This window comes from Salmo salar, chromosome ssa04, assembly GCF_905237065.1.
Source record: "Salmo salar chromosome ssa04, Ssal_v3.1, whole genome shotgun sequence".
In the NCBI taxonomy this organism is placed as follows: domain Eukaryota; kingdom Metazoa; phylum Chordata; class Actinopteri; order Salmoniformes; family Salmonidae; genus Salmo; species Salmo salar.
The window spans coordinates 13,588,491-13,615,276 of NC_059445.1; the positions used below are offsets into that span (position 1 = coordinate 13,588,491).

At 45.5% G+C, this 26,786-nt stretch overlaps 1 protein-coding gene across 5 annotated transcripts in view; it reads right to left on the reverse strand.

The window, feature by feature from the left end:
- Window positions 1-26,786, reverse strand: part of inpp4b (inositol polyphosphate-4-phosphatase type II B) — a 253,535-nt gene that overhangs the window by 196,401 nt on the left and 30,348 nt on the right. For 3 of the 5 annotated variants that reach the window (XM_045716544.1, XM_045716543.1, XM_045716550.1), the window contains 2 exons: window positions 21,875-21,993; window positions 15,354-15,470 (listed from right to left, as the gene is read on the reverse strand). In XM_045716544.1, the coding sequence (XP_045572500.1) occupies window positions 15,354-15,470; window positions 21,875-21,993 (236 nt within the window). Of the gene's footprint in view, window positions 1-15,353; window positions 15,471-17,725; window positions 17,951-19,813; window positions 20,009-21,874; window positions 21,994-26,786 lie in introns of those variants that run through there. The other 2 variants (XM_045716545.1, XM_045716546.1) reach the window with 2 other exon arrangements.

Consider the following 26,786-nt stretch of genomic DNA (forward strand, 5'->3'; position numbering starts at 1 on the left):
GACTAGAGGGGGAGACTACTAGAGGAGGAGACTACTAGAGGAGGAGACTACTAGAGGAGACTAGAGACCAGAGGGGAGACTATTGTAAAACATCTAGAGGAGTAGACTAGAGGACACTAGAAGAGGCGACAACTAGTGGAGGAGACTAGAGACTAGAGGGGAGACTATTGTAAAACATCTAGAGGAGTAGACTAGAGGACACTAGAAGAGGCGACAACTAGTGGAGGAGACTAGAGACTAGAGGGGAGACTATTGTAAAATTGTAAAACATCTAGAGGAGTAGACTAGAGGAAACAACTAGAGGAGACAAGAAGAGGAGGAGACTACTAGAGGAGGAGACTACTAGAGGAGGAGACTACTAGAGGAGGAGACTAGAGGAAACAACTAGAGGAGGAGACTACTAGAGGAGGAGACTACTAGAGGAGGAGACTACTAGAGGAGGAGACTACTAGAGGAGGAGACTACTAGAGGAGGAGACTACTAGAGGAGGAGACTAGAGACTAGAGGGGAGACTACTAGAGGAGGAGACTACTAGAGGAGGAGACTACTAGAGGAGGAGACTAGAGGAAACAACTAGAGGAGACTAGAAGAGGAGGAGACTACTAGAGGAGGAGACTACTAGAGGAGGAGACTAGAGGAAACAACTAGAGGAGACAAGAAGAGGAGGAGACTACTAGAGGAGGAGACTACTAGAGGAGGAGACTACTAGAGGAGGAGACTAGAGGAAACAACTAGAGGAGGAGACTACTAGAGGAGGAGACTACTAGAGGAGGAGACTAGAGGAAACAACTAGAGGAGACTACTAGAGGAGGAGACTACTAGAGGAGGAGACTAGAGGAAACAACTAGAGGAGGAGACTACTAGAGGAGTAGACTAGAGGAAACAACTAGAGGAGACAAGAAGAGGAGGAGACTACTAGAGGAGGAGACTACTAGAGGAGGAGACTACTAGAGGAGGAGACTAGAGGAAACAACTAGAGGAGGAGACTACTAGAGGAGGAGACTACTAGAGGAGGAGACTAGAGGAAACAACTAGAGGAGACTACTAGAGGAGGAGACTACTAGAGGAGGAGACTAGAGGAAACAACTAGAGGAGGAGACTACTAGAGGAGGAGACTACTAGAGGAGGAGACTACTAGAGGAGGAGACTACTAGAGGAGGAGACTAGAGGAAACAACTAGAGGAGGAGACTACTAGAGGAGGAGACTACTAGAGGAGGAGACTAGAGGAAACAACTAGAGGAGACTAGAAGAGGAGGAGACTACTAGAGGAGGAGACTAGAGGAAACAACTAGAGGAGGAGACTACTAGAGGAGGAGACTACTAGAGGAGGAGACTAGAGGAAACAACTAGAGGAGACTACTAGAGGAGGAGACTACTAGAGGAGGAGACTAGAGGAAACAACTAGAGGAGGAGACTACTAGAGGAGGAGACTACTAGAGGAGGAGACTAGAGGAAACAACTAGAGGAGACTAGAAGAGGAGGAGACTACTAGAGGAGGAGACTACTAGAGGAGGAGACTACTAGAGGAGGAGACTAGAGGAAACAACTAGAGGAGGAGACTACTAGAGGAGGAGACTACTAGAGGAGGAGACTAGAGGAAACAACTAGAGGAGGAGACTACTAGAGGAGGAGACTACTAGAGGAGGAGACTACTAGAGGAGGAGACTACTAGAGGAGGAGACTACTAGAGGAGGAGACTACTAGAGGAGGAAACAACTAGAGGAGGAGACTACTAGAGGAGGAGACTACTAGAGGAGGAGACTACTAGAGGAGGAGACTACTAGAGGAGGAGACTACTAGAGGAGGAGACTACTAGAGGAGGAGACTAGAGGAAACAACTACTAGAGGAGGAGACTACTAGAGGAGGAGACTACTAGAGGAGGAGACTACTAGAGGAGGAGACTAGAGGAAACAACTAGAGGAGGAGACTACTAGAGGAGGAGACTACTAGAGGAGGAGACTACTAGAGGAGGAGACTACTAGAGGAGGAGACTAGAGGAAACAACTAGAGGAGGAGACTACTAGAGGAGGAGACTACTAGAGGAGGAGACTACTAGAGGAGGAGACTACTAGAGGAGGAGACTACTAGAGGAGGAGACTACTAGAGGAGGAGACTAGAGGAGGAGACTAGAGGAAACAACTAGAGGAGGAGACTACTAGAGGAGGAGACTACTAGAGGAGGAGACTACTAGAGGAGGAGACTAGAGGAGGAGACAACTAGTGGAGACTATAGGAGGAGACTAGAAGAGGAGACAACTAGTGGAGACTAGAGTAAGAGACTATGGGAGGAGACTAGAAGAGGAGACAACTAGTGGAGGAGACTAGAGGAGGAGACTAGAAGAGGAGACTAGAAGAGGAGACAACTAGTGGAGGAGACTAGAGGAGGAGACTAGAAGAGGAGACTAGAAGAGGAGACAACTAGTGGAGGAGACTAGTGGAGGAGACTAGAGGAGGAGACTAGAGGAGGAGACTAGAGGAGGAGACTAGAAGAGGAGACTAGAAGAGGAGACTAGAAGAGGAGACAACTAGTGGAGGAGACAACTAGAGGAGACTAGAAGAGGAGACAACTAGTGGAGGAGACTAGAGGAGGAGACTAGAGGAAGAGACTAGAAGAGGAGACTAGAAGAGGAGACATCTAGAGGAGACTAGAAGAGGAGACTATAGGAAGAGACTAGAGGAGGAGACTAGAGGAAGAGACTAGAAGAGGAGACTAGAAGAGGAGACTAGAAGAGGAGACATCTAGAGGAGACTAGAGGAGACTAGAAGAGGAGACAACTAGAGGAGACAACTAGTGGAGGAGACAACTAGAGGAGACTAGAAGAGGAGACAACTAGAGGAGACAACTAGTGGAGGAGACAACTAGTGGAGGAGACAACTAGAGGAGACTAGAAGAGGAGACAACTAGAGGAGACTAGAAGAGGAGACTAGAGGAGGAGACTAGAAGAGGAGACAACTAGAGGAGGAGACTAGAAGAGGAGACAACTAGTGGAGGAGACTAGAGGAGGAGACTAGAAGAGGAGACTAGAAGAGGAGACAACTAGTGGAGGAGACTAGAGGAGGAGACTAGAGGAGGAGACTAGAGGAGGAGACTAGAAGAGGAGACTAGAAGAGGAGACTAGAAGAGGAGACTAGAAGAGGAGACAACTAGTGGAGGAGACTAGAAGAGGAGACTAGAAGAGGAGACTAGAAGAGGAGACAACTAGTGGAGGAGACTAGAAGAGGAGACTATAGGAGGAGACTAGAAGAGGAGACAACGAGTGGAGGAGACTAGAAGAGGAGACTAGAGGAGGAGACTAGAGGAGGAGACTAGAGAAGGACACTAGAAGAGGAAACTAGAGGAGGAGACTAGAGGAGGAGACTAGAGGAGGAGACTAGAGGAGGAGACTATAGGAGGAGACTAGAAGAGGAGACAACTAGAGGAGACTAGAGGAGGAGACTAGAGGAGGAGACTAGAGGAGGAGACTAGAGGAGGAGACTAGAGGAGGAGACTAGAGGAGGAGACTATAGGAGGAGACTAGAAGAGGAGACAACTAGAGGAGACTAGAGGAGGAGACTAGAAGAGGAGACTAGAAGAGGAGACAACTAGTGGAGGAGACTAGAGGAGGAGACTAGAGGAGGCGACTAGAAGAGGAGACAACTAGTGGAGACTAGAGTAAGAGACTATAGGAGGAGACTAGAAGAGGAGACAACTAGAGGAGACTAGAGGAGGAGACTAGAGGAGGAGACTAGAGGAGGAGACTAGAGGAGGAGACTAGACGAGGAGACTAGAGGAGGAGACTAGAAGAGGAGACTAGAAGAGGAGACTAGAAGAGGAGACAACTAGTGGAGGAGACTAGAGGAGGAGACTAGAGGAGGCGACTAGAAGAGGAGACAACTAGTGGAGACTAGAGTAAGAGACTATAGGAGGAGACTAGAAGAGGAGACAACTAGAGGAGACTAGAGGAGGAGACTAGAGGAGGAGACTAGAGGAGGAGACTAGAGGAGGCGACTAGAAGAGGAGAGAACTAGAGGAGACTAGAGGAGGAGACTAGAGGAGGAGACTAGAAGAGGAGACAACTAGAGGAGACTAGAGGAGGAGACTAGAGGAGGAGACTAGAAGAGGAGACGACTAGAAGAGGAGACTAGAAGAGGAGACTAGAAGAGGAGACTAGAAGAGGAGACTAGAGGAGGAGACTAGAGGAGGAGACTAGAAGAGGAGACTAGAGGAGGAGACTAGAGGAGGAGACTAGAGGAGGAGACTAGAGGAGGAGACTAGAGGAGGAGACAACTAGAGGAGACTAGAGGAGGAGACTAGAGTAAGAGACTAGAGGAGGAGACTAGAAGAGGAGACAACTAGAGGAGACTAGAGTAAGAGACTAGAGGAGGAGACTAGAAGAGGAGACTAGAGGAGGAGACTAGAGGAAACAACTAGAGGAGACTACTAGAGGAGGAGACTACTAGAGGAGGAGACTACTAGAGGAGGAGACTACTAGAGGAGGAGACTAGAGGAAACAACTAGAGGAGACAAGAAGAGGAGGAGACTACTAGAGGAGGAGACTACTAGAGGAGGAGACTACTAGAGGAGGAGACTAGAGGAAACAACTAGAGGAGGAGACTACTAGAGGAGGAGACTACTAGAGGAGGAGACTAGAGGAAACAACTAGAGGAGACTACTAGAGGAGGAGACTACTAGAGGAGGAGACTAGAGGAAACAACTAGAGGAGGAGACTACTAGAGGAGTAGACTAGAGGAAACAACTAGAGGAGACAAGAAGAGGAGGAGACTACTAGAGGAGGAGACTACTAGAGGAGGAGACTACTAGAGGAGGAGACTAGAGGAAACAACTAGAGGAGGAGACTACTAGAGGAGGAGACTACTAGAGGAGGAGACTAGAGGAAACAACTAGAGGAGACTACTAGAGGAGGAGACTACTAGAGGAGGAGACTAGAGGAAACAACTAGAGGAGGAGACTACTAGAGGAGGAGACTACTAGAGGAGGAGACTACTAGAGGAGGAGACTACTAGAGGAGGAGACTACTAGAGGAGGAGACTAGAGGAAACAACTAGAGGAGGAGACTACTAGAGGAGGAGACTACTAGAGGAGGAGACTAGAGGAAACAACTAGAGGAGACTAGAAGAGGAGGAGACTACTAGAGGAGGAGACTAGAGGAAACAACTAGAGGAGGAGACTACTAGAGGAGGAGACTACTAGAGGAGGAGACTAGAGGAAACAACTAGAGGAGACTACTAGAGGAGGAGACTACTAGAGGAGGAGACTAGAGGAAACAACTAGAGGAGGAGACTACTAGAGGAGGAGACTACTAGAGGAGGAGACTAGAGGAAACAACTAGAGGAGACTAGAAGAGGAGGAGACTACTAGAGGAGGAGACTACTAGAGGAGGAGACTACTAGAGGAGGAGACTAGAGGAAACAACTAGAGGAGGAGACTACTAGAGGAGGAGACTACTAGAGGAGGAGACTAGAGGAAACAACTAGAGGAGGAGACTACTAGAGGAGGAGACTACTAGAGGAGGAGACTACTAGAGGAGGAGACTACTAGAGGAGGAGACTACTAGAGGAGGAGACTACTAGAGGAGGAAACAACTAGAGGAGGAAACAACTAGAGGAGGAGACTACTAGAGGAGGAGACTACTAGAGGAGGAGACTACTAGAGGAGGAGACTACTAGAGGAGGAGACTACTAGAGGAGGAGACTACTAGAGGAGGAGACTACTAGAGGAGGAGACTACTAGAGGAGGAGACTACTAGAGGAGGAGACTAGAGGAAACAACTACTAGAGGAGGAGACTACTAGAGGAGGAGACTACTAGAGGAGGAGACTACTAGAGGAGGAGACTAGAGGAAACAACTAGAGGAGGAGACTACTAGAGGAGGAGACTACTAGAGGAGGAGACTACTAGAGGAGGAGACTACTAGAGGAGGAGACTAGAGGAAACAACTAGAGGAGGAGACTACTAGAGGAGGAGACTACTAGAGGAGGAGACTACTAGAGGAGGAGACTACTAGAGGAGGAGACTACTAGAGGAGGAGACTACTAGAGGAGGAGACTAGAGGAGGAGACTAGAGGAAACAACTAGAGGAGGAGACTACTAGAGGAGGAGACTACTAGAGGAGGAGACTACTAGAGGAGGAGACTAGAGGAGGAGACAACTAGTGGAGACTATAGGAGGAGACTAGAAGAGGAGACAACTAGTGGAGACTAGAGTAAGAGACTATGGGAGGAGACTAGAAGAGGAGACAACTAGTGGAGGAGACTAGAGGAGGAGACTAGAAGAGGAGACTAGAAGAGGAGACAACTAGTGGAGGAGACTAGAGGAGGAGACTAGAAGAGGAGACTAGAAGAGGAGACAACTAGTGGAGGAGACTAGTGGAGGAGACTAGAGGAGGAGACTAGAGGAGGAGACTAGAGGAGGAGACTAGAGGAGGAGACTAGAAGAGGAGACTAGAAGAGGAGACAACTAGTGGAGGAGACAACTAGAGGAGACTAGAAGAGGAGACAACTAGTGGAGGAGACTAGAGGAGGAGACTAGAGGAAGAGACTAGAAGAGGAGACTAGAAGAGGAGACATCTAGAGGAGACTAGAAGAGGAGACTATAGGAAGAGACTAGAGGAGGAGACTAGAGGAAGAGACTAGAAGAGGAGACTAGAAGAGGAGACTAGAAGAGGAGACATCTAGAGGAGACTAGAGGAGACTAGAAGAGGAGACAACTAGAGGAGACAACTAGTGGAGGAGACAACTAGAGGAGACTAGAAGAGGAGACAACTAGAGGAGACAACTAGTGGAGGAGACAACTAGTGGAGGAGACAACTAGAGGAGACTAGAAGAGGAGACAACTAGAGGAGACTAGAAGAGGAGACTAGAGGAGGAGACTAGAAGAGGAGACAACTAGAGGAGGAGACTAGAAGAGGAGACAACTAGTGGAGGAGACTAGAGGAGGAGACTAGAAGAGGAGACTAGAAGAGGAGACAACTAGTGGAGGAGACTAGAGGAGGAGACTAGAGGAGGAGACTAGAGGAGGAGACTAGAAGAGGAGACTAGAAGAGGAGACTAGAAGAGGAGACTAGAAGAGGAGACAACTAGTGGAGGAGACTAGAAGAGGAGACTAGAAGAGGAGACTAGAAGAGGAGACAACTAGTGGAGGAGACTAGAAGAGGAGACTATAGGAGGAGACTAGAAGAGGAGACAACGAGTGGAGGAGACTAGAAGAGGAGACTAGAGGAGGAGACTAGAGGAGGAGACTAGAGAAGGACACTAGAAGAGGAAACTAGAGGAGGAGACTAGAGGAGGAGACTAGAGGAGGAGACTAGAGGAGGAGACTATAGGAGGAGACTAGAAGAGGAGACAACTAGAGGAGACTAGAGGAGGAGACTAGAGGAGGAGACTAGAGGAGGAGACTAGAGGAGGAGACTAGAGGAGGAGACTATAGGAGGAGACTAGAAGAGGAGACAACTAGAGGAGACTAGAGGAGGAGACTAGAAGAGGAGACTAGAAGAGGAGACAACTAGTGGAGGAGACTAGAGGAGGAGACTAGAGGAGGCGACTAGAAGAGGAGACAACTAGTGGAGACTAGAGTAAGAGACTATAGGAGGAGACTAGAAGAGGAGACAACTAGAGGAGACTAGAGGAGGAGACTAGAGGAGGAGACTAGAGGAGGAGACTAGAGGAGGAGACTAGACGAGGAGACTAGAGGAGGAGACTAGAAGAGGAGACTAGAAGAGGAGACTAGAAGAGGAGACAACTAGTGGAGGAGACTAGAGGAGGAGACTAGAGGAGGCGACTAGAAGAGGAGACAACTAGTGGAGACTAGAGTAAGAGACTATAGGAGGAGACTAGAAGAGGAGACAACTAGAGGAGACTAGAGGAGGAGACTAGAGGAGGAGACTAGAGGAGGAGACTAGAGGAGGCGACTAGAAGAGGAGAGAACTAGAGGAGACTAGAGGAGGAGACTAGAGGAGGAGACTAGAAGAGGAGACAACTAGAGGAGACTAGAGGAGGAGACTAGAGGAGGAGACTAGAAGAGGAGACGACTAGAAGAGGAGACTAGAAGAGGAGACTAGAAGAGGAGACTAGAAGAGGAGACTAGAGGAGGAGACTAGAGGAGGAGACTAGAAGAGGAGACTAGAGGAGGAGACTAGAGGAGGAGACTAGAGGAGGAGACTAGAGGAGGAGACAACTAGAGGAGACTAGAGGAGGAGACTAGAGTAAGAGACTAGAGGAGGAGACTAGAAGAGGAGACAACTAGAGGAGACTAGAGTAAGAGACTAGAGGAGGAGACTAGAAGAGGAGACTAGAGGAGGAGACTAGAGGAGGAGACTAGAAGAGGAGACTAGAAGAGGAGACTAGAAGAGGAGACAACTAGTGGAGGAGACTAGAGGAGGAGACTAGAAGAGGAGACTAGAAGAGGAGACTAGAAGAGAAGACTAGAAGAGGAGACTAGACGAGGAGACTAGAAGAGGAGACAAGTGGAGGAGACTAGAAGAGGAGACTAGAAGAGGAGACGACTAGAGGAGGAGACTAGAGGAGGAGACTAGAGGAGGAGACTAGAGGAGGAGACTAGAAGAGGAGACTAGAAGAGGAGACAACTAGAGGAGACTAGAAGAGGAGACTAGAAGAGGCTATAGGAGGAGACTAGAGGAGGAGGCAACTAGAGGAGGAGACTAGAGGAGGAGACTAGAAGAGGAGGAGACTAGAGGAGGAGGCTAGAAGAGGAGGAGACTAGAGGAGGAGGCTAGAAGAGGAGACTAGAGGAGGAGACTACTAGAGGAGGAGACGACTAGAGGGGGAGACGACTAGAGGGGGAGACTACTAGAGGAGGAGACTACTAGAGGAGGAGACGACTAGAGGGGGAGACGACTAGAGGGGGAGACGACTAGAGGAGGAGACTACTAGAGGAGGAGACTACTAGAGGAGGAGGAGACTAGAGGGGGAGACTACTAGAGGAGGAGACTACTAGAGGAGGAGACTACTAGAGGAGACTAGAGACCAGAGGGGAGACTATTGTAAAACATCTAGAGGAGTAGACTAGAGGACACTAGAAGAGGCGACAACTAGTGGAGGAGACTAGAGACTAGAGGGGAGACTATTGTAAAACATCTAGAGGAGTAGACTAGAGGACACTAGAAGAGGCGACAACTAGTGGAGGAGACTAGAGACTAGAGGGGAGACTATTGTAAAATTGTAAAACATCTAGAGGAGTAGACTAGAGGAAACAACTAGAGGAGACTAGAAGAGGAGACAACTAGAGGAGGAGACTACTAGAGGAGGAGACTAGAGGAGACAAGAAGAGGAGGAGACTACTAGAGGAGGAGACTACTAGAGGAGACTAGAGGAGGAGACTAGATGAGGAGAACTAGATGAGGAGAACTAGAGGAAGAGACTAGAGGAGGAGACTAGAGGAGGAGACTAGAGGAGGAGACTAGAGGAGGAGACTAGAGGAGGAGACTAGAGGAGGAGACTAGAAGAGAAGACAACTAGAGGAGACTAGAGGAGGAGACTAGAGGAGGAGACTAGAAGAGAAGACAACTAGAGGAGACTAGAGGAGGAGACTAGAGGAGGAGACTAGATGAGGAGAACTAGAGGAAGAGACTAGAGGAGGAGACTAGAGGAGGAGACAACTAGAGGAGACTAGAAGAGGAGACTAGAAGAGGAGACTAGAGAGAAACTAGTGGAGGAGACTAAAGGAGGAGACTAGAGGAGGAGACTAGAGGAGGAGACTAGAGGAGGAGACTAGAGGAGGAGACTAGAGGAGGAGACTAGAGGAGGAGACTAAAGGAGGAGACTAAAGGAGGAGACTAGAGGAAACTAGTGGAGGAGACTAGAGGTATGAGGGAATGATCTGAAAGGCACAGGAGGGCCTGTCCTGAAGCAGACAAGACAGTCAGGTACACACACACACACACACACACACACACACACACACACACACACACAATATTTTTTTTCACTTTCAGATTCACTTACTTAGCCTGTTGGGGCTAGGGGGCAGTATTTTCACGGCTGGATAAAAAAACGTACCCGATTTAATCTGATTACTAATCCTACCCAGTAACTAGAATATGCATATACTTATTATATATAGATAGAAAACACCCTAAAGTTTCTAAAACTGTTTGAATGGTGTCTGTGAGTATAACAGAACTCATTTGGCAGGCAAAACCCTGAGACATTTTCTGACAGGAAGTGGATACCTGATGTGTTGAATTACCTTTAAGCCTATGCCATTGAAACACACAGGGGTTGATTAATGTTTTGCCACTTCCTATTGCTTCCACTAGATGTCACCAGCCTTTACAAAGTGTTTTGAGTCTTTTACTGTGAGATCTGACCGAACAAGAGCCATGGAACGGTGATGGCCGATTAGACTCTGGCGCGAGTTCATGTTGGGTACCCTCGTTCCAATACGTTATAAAAGAGAATGCATTCGTCCACCTTGAATATTATTCATGTTCTGGTTAAAAAGGCACTAATGATTTATGCTATACAACGTTTGACATGTTTGAACGAACGTAAATATATTTTTTCCCCTCGTTCATGACGAGAAGTCCGGCTGGCTTAGATCATGTGCTAACAACACGGAGCTTTTTGGATATAAATGATGAGCTTTTTTGAACAAAACTACATTCGTTATGGACCTGGGATTCCTGTAAGTGACATCTGATGAAGAGAATCAAAGGTAATGGATTATTTACATAGTATTTTCGATTTTAGATCTCTCCAACATGGCCGTTTGTCTGTATAGCAAAGCATATTTTTTCTGGGCGCAGTGCTCAGATTATTGCAAAGTGTGATTTCCCAGTAAGGTTATTTTTAAATCTGGCAAGTTGATTGCGTTCAAGAGATGTAAATCTATAATTCTTTAAATGACAATATAATATTTTACCAATGTTTTCTAATTTTAATTATTTAATTTGTGGTGCTGACTTGACTGCAGGTTATTGGAGGGAAACGATTTCCTCAACATCAATGCCATAGTAAAACGCTATTTTTGGATATAAATATGAACTTGATTGAACTAAAAATGCATGCATTGTCTAACAATGTCCTAGGAGTGTCATCTGATGGAGATTGTAAAAGGTTAGTGCATCATTTTAGCTGGTTTTATGGTTTTGGTGACGCCTGTCTTTGAATTGACAAAACATTACACACAGCTATTGTCAATGTACTCTCCTAACATAATCTAACTTTATGCTTTCGCCGTAAAACCTTTTTGAAATCGGACAACGTGGTTAGATTAAGGAGATGTTTATCTTTCAAAGGGTGTAAGATAGTTGTATGTTTGAAAAATTTGAATTTTGACATTTATTTGGTTTCAAATTTGCCGCTCTTGAAATGCACCTGCTGTTGATAGGGTGCACCACGGGTGGCACGCTAGCGTCCCACATAGCCCCAAGAAGTTAGCTAACAAATGCAGCTAGCTAGTTTAGCTAACTCAAACACCCTGTTAAAACAGAAGGATGCTATGTTAGCTAGCTGGCAATGACTATCCAACAACACTGGAACTCTTCCAAGTCAAGTTAAGCTTTTGGTTTTTACTCATTTATTGCCACCGTTGCCCGCCAGTGTAAGTGCTAAACTGCTTACTGACTGTACATTGTAACGTTATTGCATGTTGTGGGTTTACTAACACGTTAGTTCTATTAGCTATGTTGACTATGACGTTACTTTAGCTAATATGGTCGACAACGATGTAGGCTGTGTGTAGCGGTTATGATATGGTTTGGCTTGGAAAGGTTTTTTCGCCTGGTCACATACAGCTGATGTGTTGTGACTTAAAGTCCACAAGTGAAGAGAAAAGCTGAGAGGAGGAGAGCGCATAGATACGAGAAGGAATACAACGTGGCTGTTATGAAAGTGAACTGTGTTTACGCTGAACACCGATTCTGTTGAAAAATGTTTCTTAAACGGAAGCAAACGCAACAAAACAGGGATAAACATACCTGAATTTATCCAATAGAAACTCTCCTTTGCAACTGTTGGAGTAATGATTACACCCTATATCAGCTAGATGAAGGCAAGAGTGTACAAGGCGGTATTGAATGTGTCACTGTCTGTCCATGTGTCACCGTCTGTCACCTTTTCTCTGGACCTGTGTGCACCTACGTTGTAAACTTTCCTTCATAGGCTAGGTTGTAGCAACCTCATGATGGGTATAGGGAAAATTAGAGTATCAGGTAGCAGCCTAAACCTATCGCTGTTACATTGAACTGAGTGAATGGAATCTGAATGACAGTAATCCAATATGCTGTAATAGAAATAAGGTCATGCTCATGAGGAAAAAAAAACTTCAACGGCCGCCATAACAACCACCTCTGACGCGCGCGGACTATTTTGAGTGAATGGAAGTGTTGTGAGTAGGAACCCTGACAGGATGTCAGGCCCCAGTCAGGAGACAGTCTCCACAGCAACGCAGAATACTCTGTCTGATTCTATTCTGCTGCAATGTTCCCTCTAAACTGCGCGTGTCCGTGGCGTGAAGAGACGCACGAGATTGAACTTCACTGAATTCTCCACATTAGTTTCCATGCGCTATACGGATCAACGTTTTTCTCTGTGATCGAATCAATATTATATCAGCCCCTTTTCAGTGCAACAAACCAAAACAAATCTAACTTCGTGAGATTGAGTCTGTGATTTTGTTGTAAGCAGAGCACAGAGCGTAACGGAGTATTCTATTGACAGGTAGCCCACAAGCGGTCTTTCAATCACCTGCAGCGAATGCACATTTCAGATCAGAGTGCACATTTGTTGATATTTTTTACTAGTTATAGTGAGTTATTAGCCAAGTTATAGGTAAGTATTGGTCCTCAATGGGGAGTTACTGCTTCCTACAAGAACACAAAACGTGTAGGCTACATTTCAAGTTGTCTTTGAAAACCGAGTCAGGTAAAAGGCTTGTTTATGTCTTAATTAATGGGGCAGTGTTGTATTTTTACACAGGCTTGAATATGGAAATAAGCCAATAAGAGGGTAGTCTACATGGTCTAATTCTCTGTGTGGTATTTTATTTTGTAATGTGGTTTCTTACATCATACAACTAACTCAGTCACCTATTTGGCCCATGGTGTTACAGACCAAGTAACAAATTATGAGTTGATTCAAGTAAAAATGTTTTTAAATGTCTGATGCAATGTAGGCCTGCATTGAACACAACCTATAGGCTACTGTAGGATATATCATAGCAATCAAAAGCTATTTCCATGTGGAAATGTTAAGAAGTGCTCCATTGGTTTTGTTAGTAGGCCGCTTATATAGGCCTACGTTATGCTCAAATAGTAGCCAATAGGCTATTGTGGCTGTCTAAAACTTTAAAAAGGTACAGCCTCAGTGTTCACTGTAAACGCGGGCCAGAAGTTGCACAGAATTCTGCTCACAAGACCTGAAATTTGCTCAGTGCCCCAACCAATTAGAGGGAACATTGTTCTACTGTATTCGGATGGATTCAGATTATTATGGATGTTTTAGGAAATGGAATGAAGGATGATGCTGGTATGCTTGTATGGATGGTTGGGTTTTACGATCAGGTTTGAAAGCAGAGGTTATAATGTACATCCAAGTACAGTAGCTGTACCAAAAAGACCAAGACGATGTTGTCTCAATAAGGTTCATGTCTGCTCCCATTTGTGAGCGGTAAACAATGAAATTCACTTCATTTTCATCCCTCAACAAAGACAGACCAAAGAACCAGAACATTCTATAAAACCCATAGGCTCCAAAGCGACCTGAACTCCCGCCAACCATTCCCAGATATAAACACAGCTTATGCCTTTACCAGGCATCTATAAAACATCTTTATATCAAGGCGTTCGCTTTGTGTGGCCACGAACGAGTCGACATTCATTTTTAACAGAACTCTACCACTTGGGATGCGCGACTGACTGCTTGACATGACCAGTGTCTAACCGAGTCTTACACGGTGAAGGTGTTGTAGAGTTTAAACAGTGTTGGGGCTCACACAGGTGTAGTCTTCCATCAATATTACATGAAGACCTCAGAAGGAACTAGTTTGCATCATTTAGATCCCAGGCTTGAGGGGTTGTTAGCAAGTTGCTAACGCGCTATATTTTTTTTACAGAACAGCTGGATTCAACTAGTCTACAGTATCTGGGGCTCAGGAAGAGTGAAACAAACCTATTTCTCTAACCTGAGTGAAGTCCAGTTCGAGTTGTCACTTTTTCAACTAACAGTTTATATACTTTTATGATCTCATATGTAGGTGTGAAATACATGTTGTGATATCGGCAGTATGACAACATAGAATCCCTACAATGGATATGATATAGCCACAAGTCAGAAGCATAGAGGGACTGAATGTATCCCATGTGTACTGTATGTGTGTGTAGCAGTGAGATACACGTTTACATAAGCTAGGTGACCATGTGGCATCTGTAACGCACTTTATAAACTGGGTGGTTCAAGCCCCGAATGCTGATTGGCTTGAAAGCCGTGGTATATCAGAACGTACACCACGGGTATGACAAATCATTTATTGGTACTGTTGTAGTTGCATTGGTAAGCAGTTCACAATAGCAATAAGGTACCTCTGGGGTTTGTGGTATATTGCCAATATGCTAAGGGCTGTATCTTGTCACTCTGCATTCCGTCGTGCTTAAGAACAACCGTAGCTGTGGTATATTGGCCATATACAACACCCCCTTGGGCCTTATTGCTTAAATAGAGCCCATACAATAGCTATGATGTCGCTGTTCCAGATCTTTCTGTTCCCTCTGGCTCCAGTGCTCCAGGTGGTGCCGTCACAGTGCTGTAGTGGTAGAATCCATACAACAGCTATGACATCATCGTGGAGTAAGTAACCCGTAGCCTTAATAGCTAATTAATCCTTCATAGCCAGTATCCAAGGGAAGCCTGAAGTGTTTCATATTGGAGAACCCATTAAATGATTTGAAGGCGGTTTAAAAGGGTGCCGAACCAGAAGACCCAGGCCGACCAACATTCAGAATTCCATGTCCAGAGCTATCCCCATTCTCATTGATCTCTGGGTATGTATTCCCATGGGAAGATCACCAAAGGCCTCGCTCTTGCTTTCAGTTCTCCTTTGACCCAGTTCATGCCACACAGACAGAACTCAATGTGAAGGCCTGTAACTTCACTTCAAATGCGGAACAACATGATAGATCACCCATACTTAAGGCCTCCCAACTTCTGTTCTCTACCGCCCTGCAAGTGTTTGCAGCGCAGCCAGATAAACAAAACCACACACACAAAAGAAAGACCTTCGGCACGCACAGCAAAGAAAACAACAATTTGAGGCATTGCCCATTCTCCCCCCACACACTCCTTCCCCAGCACACACCCTCCCCCTCAGCCCCCTCACACACTTAGCAAGGTTTACTTACATTGTCGCGGGCCTTGTCTCTCACATCGTAGACGGTGAGCTTGACTAGCGTCTCTGGGCTGGCAGGGTACTCCGGAGGGAAGGTCACCCCTGTCAGGAACAACGGGTCTCTGCTACCCTGAGAGAGGATGAGAAGGAACATGAGAGAGAGGGAGAAATAATATTACATTTGAAATGTCTGCTTTCTTTTGGAACGTTTGTAAGTGTAATGTTTACTGCTCATTTTTTTATTGTTTATTTCACTTTTGTTTATTATCTATTTCACTTGCTTTGGCAATGTAAACATACGTTTCCCCATGCCAGTAAAGCACATTAATTGAAATTGAGAAGGAGAGTGTGTGGGTGGGGGGGGAGAGGTGGAGAGAGAGAGAGAGAGAGAGAGAGAGAGAGAGAGAGAGAGAGGGATGAGTGAGCCAACAGCTGTGCTCAGTCTGCTTCCTTACTGCTCCTGGGTGTTAGCGCAATAAATGGAAGTCTATGGGTAGACTTCTCATAGATTTCCAGTCTTTGCGCTAACGCTAGTTAGCATTGGTTAAACAACCTATAGTTTCCTTCATACTGGACACAAAGACATACAAATGGTATCCACAAGTTCATCGGACTCTGGGGAAGTAAATAACGGGCCTTATTGCCAAAATCCCGAAGTATCCCTTTAACTTAACCATTCAGAATGAATGCCTAAACTTAACCATGAAGTTGTTTTGTTTAAAGCCAATCCTTAACGTAACGATTACGGAGTGAATGCCAAAGAAATGTGGCATTTTAAGGGCTTGGACATCTGATTCTGCAGTGAGACTGTGAGAGCTTGTTGCCATAGAGGGCTGGTACTGTACACAGACACATGGATGCATCACCTCCGCTAGCCTAAACACACAAACATACCCAGGTTCCCACAAGACCCCAAGCACCATAGCCCCCCCTATAGGGCCCCAGGCCCGGCCAGGAGAGAGGCCTATGGAGCCTACTGTGACCTGGTATAATGTGTACCCTGACTGGGTCTGTATATACCCTGGTGTAGTGAAGCTTTGCGTGTTCAAAGCAAACTGATGTTTACATCAGGGGCTCCCTCTTCCTGTTGCCCTGCCCTGATGGGTGGCTGTGGAACGCAGGCCCCCGGGACAGGCTGGACACACAATCAGTACCCACACACATGGACGCACGCGGACACACACACACAAACAAGCACAGAGGCATTGTCACACACACACACACACACACACACTCAGAACACACACACACACTCAGAAAACACACACACACTCAGAAAACACACACACACACACACACACACACACACACTCAGAAAACCCCCACACACACACACACACACACACACACTCAGAAAACACACACACACACACTCAGAAAGCACACACACACTCAGAAAGCACACACACACTCAGAAAGCACACACACACACTCAGAAAGCACACACACACACTCAGAAAGCACACACACACACACTCAGAAAGCACACACACACACTCAGAAAGCACACACACACACTCAGAAAACACACACACACACTCAGCCCTGGTGCATCCCGTAAACACCCTAACGATAATCTGTCGACATGAAAAACGTCTCCACTGTCTCCAGTACTGCATTCCGCCGTAGCAACGCTCGTCGGCTAGGAAAACCCAAATCGCTCAGATTAGTCACCTCAACAAAGGATCGATAGAAGCCTCCAGTCTGTTTACATGTCCCTTTATTGACTACGTGGACATCCTTATCCAAGGTGACTAACAACTAACACATCTTAGCCTAACACAGTAAGCCCATTGATACAGTAGGGGAGTACTGGAGGGATGTAGACTGTGGAAGGACCTGTGGTTACAGATCGGCAGCCAAGACATGAGGCTACCCCAGGACAACCACGTGTTACACACCTCTGCAAACACACACACACACACACACACCTCTCTCCTCACGAGCCAACCTCTACACAAACCCCTCTCCTCCCTAGTCTACTAGATGTTTTCATCCCCTGTATTAACACCAAGCAGTGGGAGAGAGAAAACAACACTAATCCATTGGAGAGCACTCTACTCCCATGCTCTCAGTATACAGTGTTGCCCAGTACTGCCACCCAGATACCATGCTACCATGCTTTGAGGGGCATGTGGGCATTCTGGAGCAGCACATTCACACACAATCTGGTACAGCGGGTAAAACAAGGGGAAATGAATACTCTGGTACAGCATGCAATACAAGGGGAAATCAAAGACTCGCTGAGTGCTCACACACACACACACACACACACACACACACACACACACACACACACACACACACACACACACACACACACACACACCCCTCAAATTCCCTCGACAAGACATTCTGAACTGAATAGCCTTCTTTCATACTTACCAGCATGTTTGGCAACTCCATCTACAGCCAAATTTACACAGCGGTACAAACAGGTAGAGTGGAGTAGCAGCAGTAGTACTTCAGAGAGAAGTAGCTAGACAGTCAGTCAATGGGCAGCCAGTCAGGCAGTATGTCTAGAGCAGTAGGGGAGACAGCTGCGTATATAGACAGTGACGCCCCTCTCGGTGCCTTTGGGTTACAGACCTCCAAGGAATGGGCGAGGCATTACACTATTAGAGGGTGTGTGTGTGGAGGGTGTGTGTGTGTGGAGGGGGAGTATCGTTCCATGGCAGGAGGCTCTCTCAGACAGTTGGCTCTCACCCATTCCCTTGACCCTCTCATCATATTCATTCACACACACACACACACATACACACCTCGCTTCACTAGCATGACATGAAAGGCTTGTTTTATCCTACTGAGCACTTGGCCCCACAGCATGCCGTCAAATCCCTTTTTTGAGAAGGCCACTCCTGGGCCCTTGGAGGTAATGGCTTTCAGAATAAGATTTTCCCATAGACAAACAGATTACCGTGGGGCCTAAATGTCACCCTCTCTGTCCTGTCTGTCTCCTCTCTCAGAGGTACAGTATATAACCCACACCACTCTGGGTGCTAAGCGATGGTGAGAGGGGATCTCCAATAGCATTTTAGTAGTGTTTACACTTGAGCCCAACATGTGTGATAAAACTGATTGATAGGAGAGATTGATAAGACAGATTGATAGGACAGATTGATAGGACAGATTGATAGGACAGATTGATAGGACAGATTGATAGGACAGATTGATAGGACAGATTGATAAGATAGATTGATAGGATAGATTGATAGGACAGATTGATAGGACAGATTGATAGGACAGATTGATAGGACAGATTGATAGGACAGATTGATAGGATAGATTGATAGGATAGATTGATAGGACAGATTGATAGGACAGATTGATAGGATAGATTGATAGGACAGATTGATAGGACAGATTGATAGGACAGATTGATAGGACAGATTGATAGGACAGATTGATAGGACAGATTGATAGGACAGATTGATAGGATAGATTGATAGGATAGATTGATAGGACAGATTGATAGGACAGATTGATAGGATAGATTGATAGGACAGATTGATAGGATAGATTGATAGGAGAGATTGATAAGACAGATTGATAGGACAGATTGATAGGACAGATTGATAGGACAGATTGATAGGACAGATTGCTTTGAAGTCTGTTGATTTCTACTGCTTATATTTATATTTGTTTATTTAACTTTATGCCCAATGTTTCAAACAAAAATAATTCAAATGAAAGGAATGGTCTCTGTCCTATAGGCTTCACACTGCCCTAAGATGGACTGTTCAGGATAAGGAAACACCTGCTCTGTAAGGCTTCAATAACACCCGGATCACATGTGTGGGGGTGAGAGAGAAAGAGGTGGGGCAGGCCACCAGTCTCCAGTCTGTCTCCAGGCATAGCGGGAGCTGCCAGTCTGGTAAGACCCAGCTGTTGGACACCAGTGCCTCTGGGAACAACACACGGCAGCCGGCCCGTCTCTGACATATTCCCACTTCATACATAGACATGAGTGTGAGCACACACACACACACACACATAGGGCCTTTCCCCTTTTAACCAGAGAAGTGATTGAAGGAACAGCTGCAGCACTGAGGAATGATGGACAGACAGACAGAGCTCAATTAAACAATGTAGTATAGGGACTCCCTATGGCTGGCCACACACACACACACACACACACACACACACACACACACACACACACACAGTACTGCCAGTTTAGTGTTATTGTTGAGTCTCTTACTGTAAAACCATTCCTGATGCTCTTTGTTCTTGTCTGTTATCCTTTGAAAATAAATACAAGTTGATCCCCCTAAAAAAATCCCTATCAGTGTTCAGTGATACGTAATGAATTAGAGAGACTAGTCATTCCAATACATCGACCAGTCAGATACAGAAGTTACACTGCGTCTGCTTCAATATTTACTATACCATGCGACTGTAAATCCAGAGACACGTCTACAGTACGATCAGAAGAGATCTCCACAGCTACATACATACAGTATCCATACATACCCTCCTTTTGAGAAGCCGAAAGCAACAGTCCATGTTGTTCTCAGATCCCTCTCCAAAACAAGAGTCACATCACAGCGATGGAATCACACTAGTCCTGCAGCAGTGAGCTTGGCTGAGCCGTACTGTACTGCTTACTGCTGCACCACATCCTGTGTTTTCCACTTGGACCCAGACCCAGAGTGAGTGGAGGACGAGGACTCCTTTTATCTTCTATGGAGTTTCTACAGTAAGAGACGAAGGGACTGTCTTGAAAACAGTAAAACTTCCCGTTGCTTAATCAGCTAGATAAGAGAGAGATAAACCCTTCTTCGTGTTCTCTCACATGAGCCCTCAGTCTGACGGAGAGGAGAAGAAAGGGAAAGACGAGTGACTGATTTGTTGAGGTGTGTGTGTGTGTGTGTGTGTCTGTGCAATGGTGGAAAAAGTACAAGTTTAAGTCACACATTACATTTTGTTTTTTTAAGTATTTGGTTTTAAATATACTTAAGTATAAAAAGTAAATGTAATTGCTAAAATATACTTAAGTATTAATTTTAAATCATTTCAAATGACTTATATTAAGCTAACCAGACAGCACAATTGTGTTTTTTTTAATTCACAGATAGCCAGGGGCACACTCAGACCTCATTTACATGATTTATTATTTTTACTTAAGTACTTTAAACCAGTGTGTGTGTGTGTGTGTGTGTGTGTGTGTGTGTGTGTGTGTGTGTGTGTGTGTGTGTGTGTGTGTGTGTGTGTGTTCTAGGTGGGTATTCCAGCCCGGGACAGGGGGCAGATGTTGCCGCTGCCCCGAAAACACTTATGCTCTTGTTGCCATGGTAATGACACTCCAGCTCTGAGGGCAATAAAAGAGGCATGCCAGAGGTCAGAGGGCACAGACACTTCCGTGAGACTGTATGGAGCGCAGAGACTCAACACACACACACAGTGGGCACACGCAGACAGTCTGCTACTGCAGTTGATTGACTCTGATAGTCAGATTGAGACAGATAGAGGGCTCTAACCACAAATCAGAGACAAAGACAGAGAAATAACATGTTTCCTATGCCAATAAAGCCCTTACATTGAGAGAGAGAGAAAGAGAGAGAGAGAGAGAGAGAGAGAGAGAGAGAGAGAGAGAGAGAGAGAGAGAGAGAGAGAGAGAGAGAGAGAGAGAGGAAATGAGAGAAAGAGAAGAAATGAGAGAAAGAGAATGAGTAGGAGAGAGAGATATACTTAACAGGCTGACTACACCGCTCGCGTCTATATTATTCAATTATTGCACACACACTGCTCGCGCGCGCCAACGAGCGTCTGCGTTGCCAAGGGCTAAAATAGAAGTCAATTCTATTTCTGACGCAGATCGCACTGCAAGTCCTGCCTCTCCCATCTCCTCATTGGTTTATAGAAGCAGGTACCCACGTGCCATCTCCTCATTGGTTATGCCCACGTGGGTGACTGAAGACGAACGAGGTTAGTGGCGGTAATGCACCTAATTTATGAAAGTTGCCTAGAAACGATTCGGTTGACCGTTTTATGTGTGGATTAATTGGTGGAGTAGAGCACCTTGTGCATTTCAGGTAAAATAACAACTCAATGTTTATATCCCAGGACGAATTAGCTAGCAACAGCAAGCTAGCTAAATAGGACAAATTAGCTAGCAAGTGCAAGCTAGCTAGCTAAATTGCCATAAATGTTTAATGCTTTTCGACCTGTCCCAAAATTAATATAATTGTTTCAGAGTTTGTTTTGATATTTTAACCTCCGTGTCGTGATCGCATTTGGTGTGGGGGGACAAAATACATTTATGCACGATAGCGCACGCACGCACCCGGTTTGGGTTCCATGTTAACCACAACAGCAATAGCAACTTAGACCCAGTGAACCAGAGCGACCCTTTAACAGTAAAAATAACAAACACTGGCAGAGAAAGGGAGTGAGATAGCAAAAGAGTGTGTGTGAGAGAAAGAGAGAGTGAGAAGGAGGGGAGGTAGCTGCATTAAGTGGCTTGTGAAAGGGTGTGTGTGTGTGTGTGTGTGTGCATGTGTCAGTGCATATGCGTGTGTGTGTGTGCCTTACCTCTACTATCTCTGTGCAGGCGTGGGAGACCAGGTATTGTTCCCGGGGGTCGATGACAGCAACCTGGACTAGAGCATTGGGCTTCCTGTCTCCGCCAGAGCCAATCAGATCCCTGCACTCTGGAGAAGGGGAGGACACACACACACACACACACACACACACACACACACACACACACACACACACACACACACACACACACACACACACACACACACACACACAGCGAGAGAGAAAGAAAGAATGGGGGAGGAGAGAGAAAGATGGAGCAGAAAGAGAGAGTTGATGAAAGGGGGAGGGCAGAGAGAGGACAGTCAGTATAGTACATTCCCTGAGTAAAACCCTAACATCAAACAACACAAGGTTGAATAGAAAGGTCAAAAGGGAAAGGGGAAGGAGAGGAAGGAGGAGGGAAACCACCGTGACCCCACCATTCCTGGGACATGATGTGAGAGTGGTGGAAGGATTTTAAAAAAAAAAACATTTCTCTGGGAAGTATCCTCACTGTACAGGAAATGGGAAGTCATATGTCCTTAGTTCTGGAAAGCAGCTTGTCTCCTGAGACCCAGTCGTCAAACTAACATGGCTGCCAGTCAAAGTCTTCTCTCTTCCTTCTTCCCTCAGCTGAGTGAGTGTGCTGAGGACTGTCTGTTTTATTAGGATTTAATGTTTGTCAGTGAAACCCCTGGTCAGTCCATATTTCCTCCAAGCTTCCTGTCTGACAGGAAGACTGGGACGAGGGGAGGCGAGGGGAGGCTAGGCCATCATAGGAAACCAACACTTCCTGTCCAGGAATGGTCACTCCCTCTCTGGCTCAGTACGAGGCTGTGGTCACCAGTATTTACTGTAAAGTGATATTGGACGATACATGTAGATATTGAAGTAACCACAAAGAGCCATATGCTGTCACTGAATGGTTGAAAATCTGACTACAGCGCTCTAGGACTACTAGACAGGGTGGAATATCTGACTACAGCGCTCTAGGACTACTAGACAGGGTGGAATATCTGACTACAGCGCTCTAGGACTACTAGACAGGGTGGAATATCTGACTACAGCGCTCTAGGACTACTAGACAGGGTGGAATATCTGACTACAGCGCTCTAGGACTACTAGACAGGGTGGAATATCTGACTACAGCGCTCTAGGACTACTAGACAGGGTGGAATATCTGACTACAGCGCTCTAGGACTACTAGACAAGGTGGAATATCTGACTACAGTGCTCTAGGACTACCAGACAGGGTGGAATATCTGACTACAGTGCTCTAGGACTACCAGACAGGGTGGAATATCTGACTACAGTGCTCTAGGACTACCCAGACAGGGTGGAATATCTGACTACAGTGCTCTAGGACTACTAGACAGGGTGGAATATCTGACTACAGAGCTCTAGGACTACTAGACAGGGTGTAATATCTGAATCGGGACATTGGACCATGTCCAAATGGTGCACTTTATCCAACAAGCAACATTCTGGCAGACAAACAAGAATTGATCCGCTCTGCAAATGCATTGTCACTATAGCACATTATTTAGTGAAATCGTAACCCCGTGTAACATTACTCAATAGAACAAAAATCCATAAAAGCAGCAAAATATGACAGAAGGTTGTTCTTTTTATGTGTAATTCCCCCTCGGAGGGTCGATCTGATAGAATAAGCGACTGTACGGGTACAGAAAATAAAAAGGTTACAACAAGGGGGAATTGAAGAAGAGTTAAGAGGAAGCTACAGAGGTGGCCCAGGAGTTAAAAGATGAATGGTGCTAAGGCATAAAACATTGTCTTTGCTGTAAAGACCTTTGCTTTCTTGATGTACTGGAGTCTCAGTGAACTGATCCATCTAGCATTCTCTGATCTTTGGAGGATGAGAGAGTGAGAGATACGGGGCTTTGCACTGGGACACACACCAAGACAACGGGTTCACTCTGTAGAATGGAATCCCTTCCTTAGTTGAGTTGTACCATACTGCAACATGTAGATGTACAGTTGAATGCATGCACAAACATGCACGGACACACATATGCATACACGCAAGCACTTACGACTCACACGCATGTATGCAAGGACGACACACACACACACACACACACACACACACACACACACACACACACACACACACACACACACACACACACACACACACACACAGAGTATTTGTTGGCCTTATGTAAACTGCTGCAAGTATCATGTGTATTTCTACCTACATTAGAATTCTGATCGGCTTGTCAAGGTGAAAGTCGTCACCTTGACTGGTCTACGAACACAAACAAAGTCAAAATTCAAGCGGTATTTGTCACCCAGTTTGTGTGTGAGAGGAAAGGGAAAACAGTGTTTTGGCATTTAGCCGAGCCTCTCTGCTGAGAAATGGGATGTCAGAACAACGTAACACTGTTCTGGTTGAAGCATTGACACACGGTCAAGGTCAAATTCAAGGTCAAACATCAAAATGGTCTCAAGGAAAACAGCTAAAATAGTGACATTCAACAATTGTATATAGATACACAGCTGAAGTCGGATGTTTACATACACTTAACTCGTTTTTCAACCACTCCACACATTTCTTGTTAACAAACTATAGTTTTGGCAAGTTGGTTAGGACATCTACTTTGTGCATGACAAGTAATTTTTCCAACAATTGTTTACAGATGGATTATTTCACTTATAATTCATTGTATCCACAATTCCAGTGGGTCAAAAGTTTACATGCACTAAGTTGCCTGTGCCTTTAAACAGCTTGGAAAATTCCAGAAAATGACGTCATGGCTTTAGAAGCTTCTGATAGGCTAATTGACATAATTTGAGTCAATTGGAGGTGTACCTGTGGATGTATTCAAAGCCTACCTTCAAACTCAGTGCCTCTTTGCTTGACATTATGGGAAAATGTAAAGAAATCAACCAAGACCTCAGAAAAAAATTGTAGACCTCCACAAGTCTGGTTCATCCTTGGGAGCAATTTCCAAATGCCTGAAGGTACCACGTTCATCTGTACAAACAATAGTACGCAAGTATAAACACCATGGGACCATGCAGCCGTCATACCGCTCAGGAAGGAGACACGTTCTGTCTCCTAGAGATGAACGCACTTTGGTGCAAAATATGCAAATCAATCCCAGCAAAGGACCTTGTGAAGATGCTGGAGGAAACAGGTATAAAAGTATCTATATCCACAGTAAAACGAGTCCTATATCGACATAACCTGAAAGGCCGCTCAGCAAGGAAGAAGCCACTGCTCCAAAACCGCCATAAAATGCCAGACTACAGTTTGCAACTGCACATGGGGACAAAGATAATAGTTTTTGGAGAAATGTCCTCTGGTCTGATGAAACAAAAATCATTCTCTCTACTATTATTCTGACATTTCACATTCTTAAAGTGGTGATCCTAACTGACCTAAGACAGGGAATTTTTACTACGATAAAATGTCAGGAATTGTGAAAAACTGAGTTTAAATGTATTTTTCTAAGGTGTATGTAAACTTTCAACTTCAACTGTAGATATATATATATATATATATAGATAGAGATAGAGATATATATAGATATGTATATAGATATAGATACTGTATGTGTTTCCTAGGCTGATATATATAGCAAAAGATCAATCACGTTTAAGTGAGCATTGTTTTGATCCCAGTTTAAATCAACAGGTTTGAAAGTCAATCAATGATCACATTCAAACCATGTGACATCAGAAACAGCCCTGAATCACTGTCTCTTTGCCCGGTCACGGGAATGTACTCAAATATTTCCTGAATGCTTTTTATCAGATCAAAAGAGTGGATGGAATTGCAGAATAGCAGCCTGTTGTATGGAACTTACTAACAACACTCTAGGTACCATGATACTCTCAAAGAGCCTCTTCTCTATGACACACATGGAGACAGACAGACAGACAGACAGACAGACAGACAGACAGACAGACAGACAGACAGACAGACAGACAGACAGACAGACAGACAGACAGACAGACAGACAGACAGAGAGGCAAACAGAGACAGAGACAGACAGAGAGACACAGAGAGGAAAACAGAGACACAGAGAGGCAAACATAGACACAGAGAGAGGCACAGAGAGAGAGAGGCAAACATAGACACAGAGAGAGGCAAACATAGACAGAGAGAGACACACAGAGAGAGAGGCAAACATAGACACAGAGAGAGGCAAACATAGACACAGAGAGAGACACAGAGAGAGAGGCAAACAGAGACACAGAGAGAGAGAGACACAGAGAGAGAGGCAAACATAGACACAGAGAGAGACACAGAGAGAGAGAGACACAGAGAGAGAGGCAGACAGAGACACACAGAGAGGAAAACAGAGACACAGAGAGGCAAACATAGACAGAGAGAGACACACAGAGAGGCAAACATAGACACAGAGAGAGGCAAACATAGACACAGAGAGAGACACAGAGAGAGAGGCAAACATAGACACAGAGAGAGACACAGAGAGAGAGAGACGCACAGAGAGAGGCAGACAGAGACACACAGAGAGGAAAACAGAGACACAGAGAGGCAAACATAGACACAGAGAGAGGCACAGAGAGAGAGAGAGGCAAACATAGACACAGAGAGAGGCAAACATAGACACAGAGCGAGGCAAACATAGACACAGAGAGAGACACAGAGAGAGAGGCAAACATAGACACAGAGAGAGGCAAACAGACACAGAGAGAGACACAGAGAGAGAGGCAAACAGAGACACAGAGAGAGAGAGACACAGAGAGAGAGGCAAACATAGACACAGAGAGAGAGAGACACAGAGAGAGGCAAACAGAGACAGAGACAGAGAGAGGAAAACAGAGACACAGAGAGGCAAACAGACACAGAGAGAGGCAAACATAGACACAGAGAGAGACACAGAGAGAGAGAGGCAAACATAGACACAGAGAGAGGCAAACAAAGACA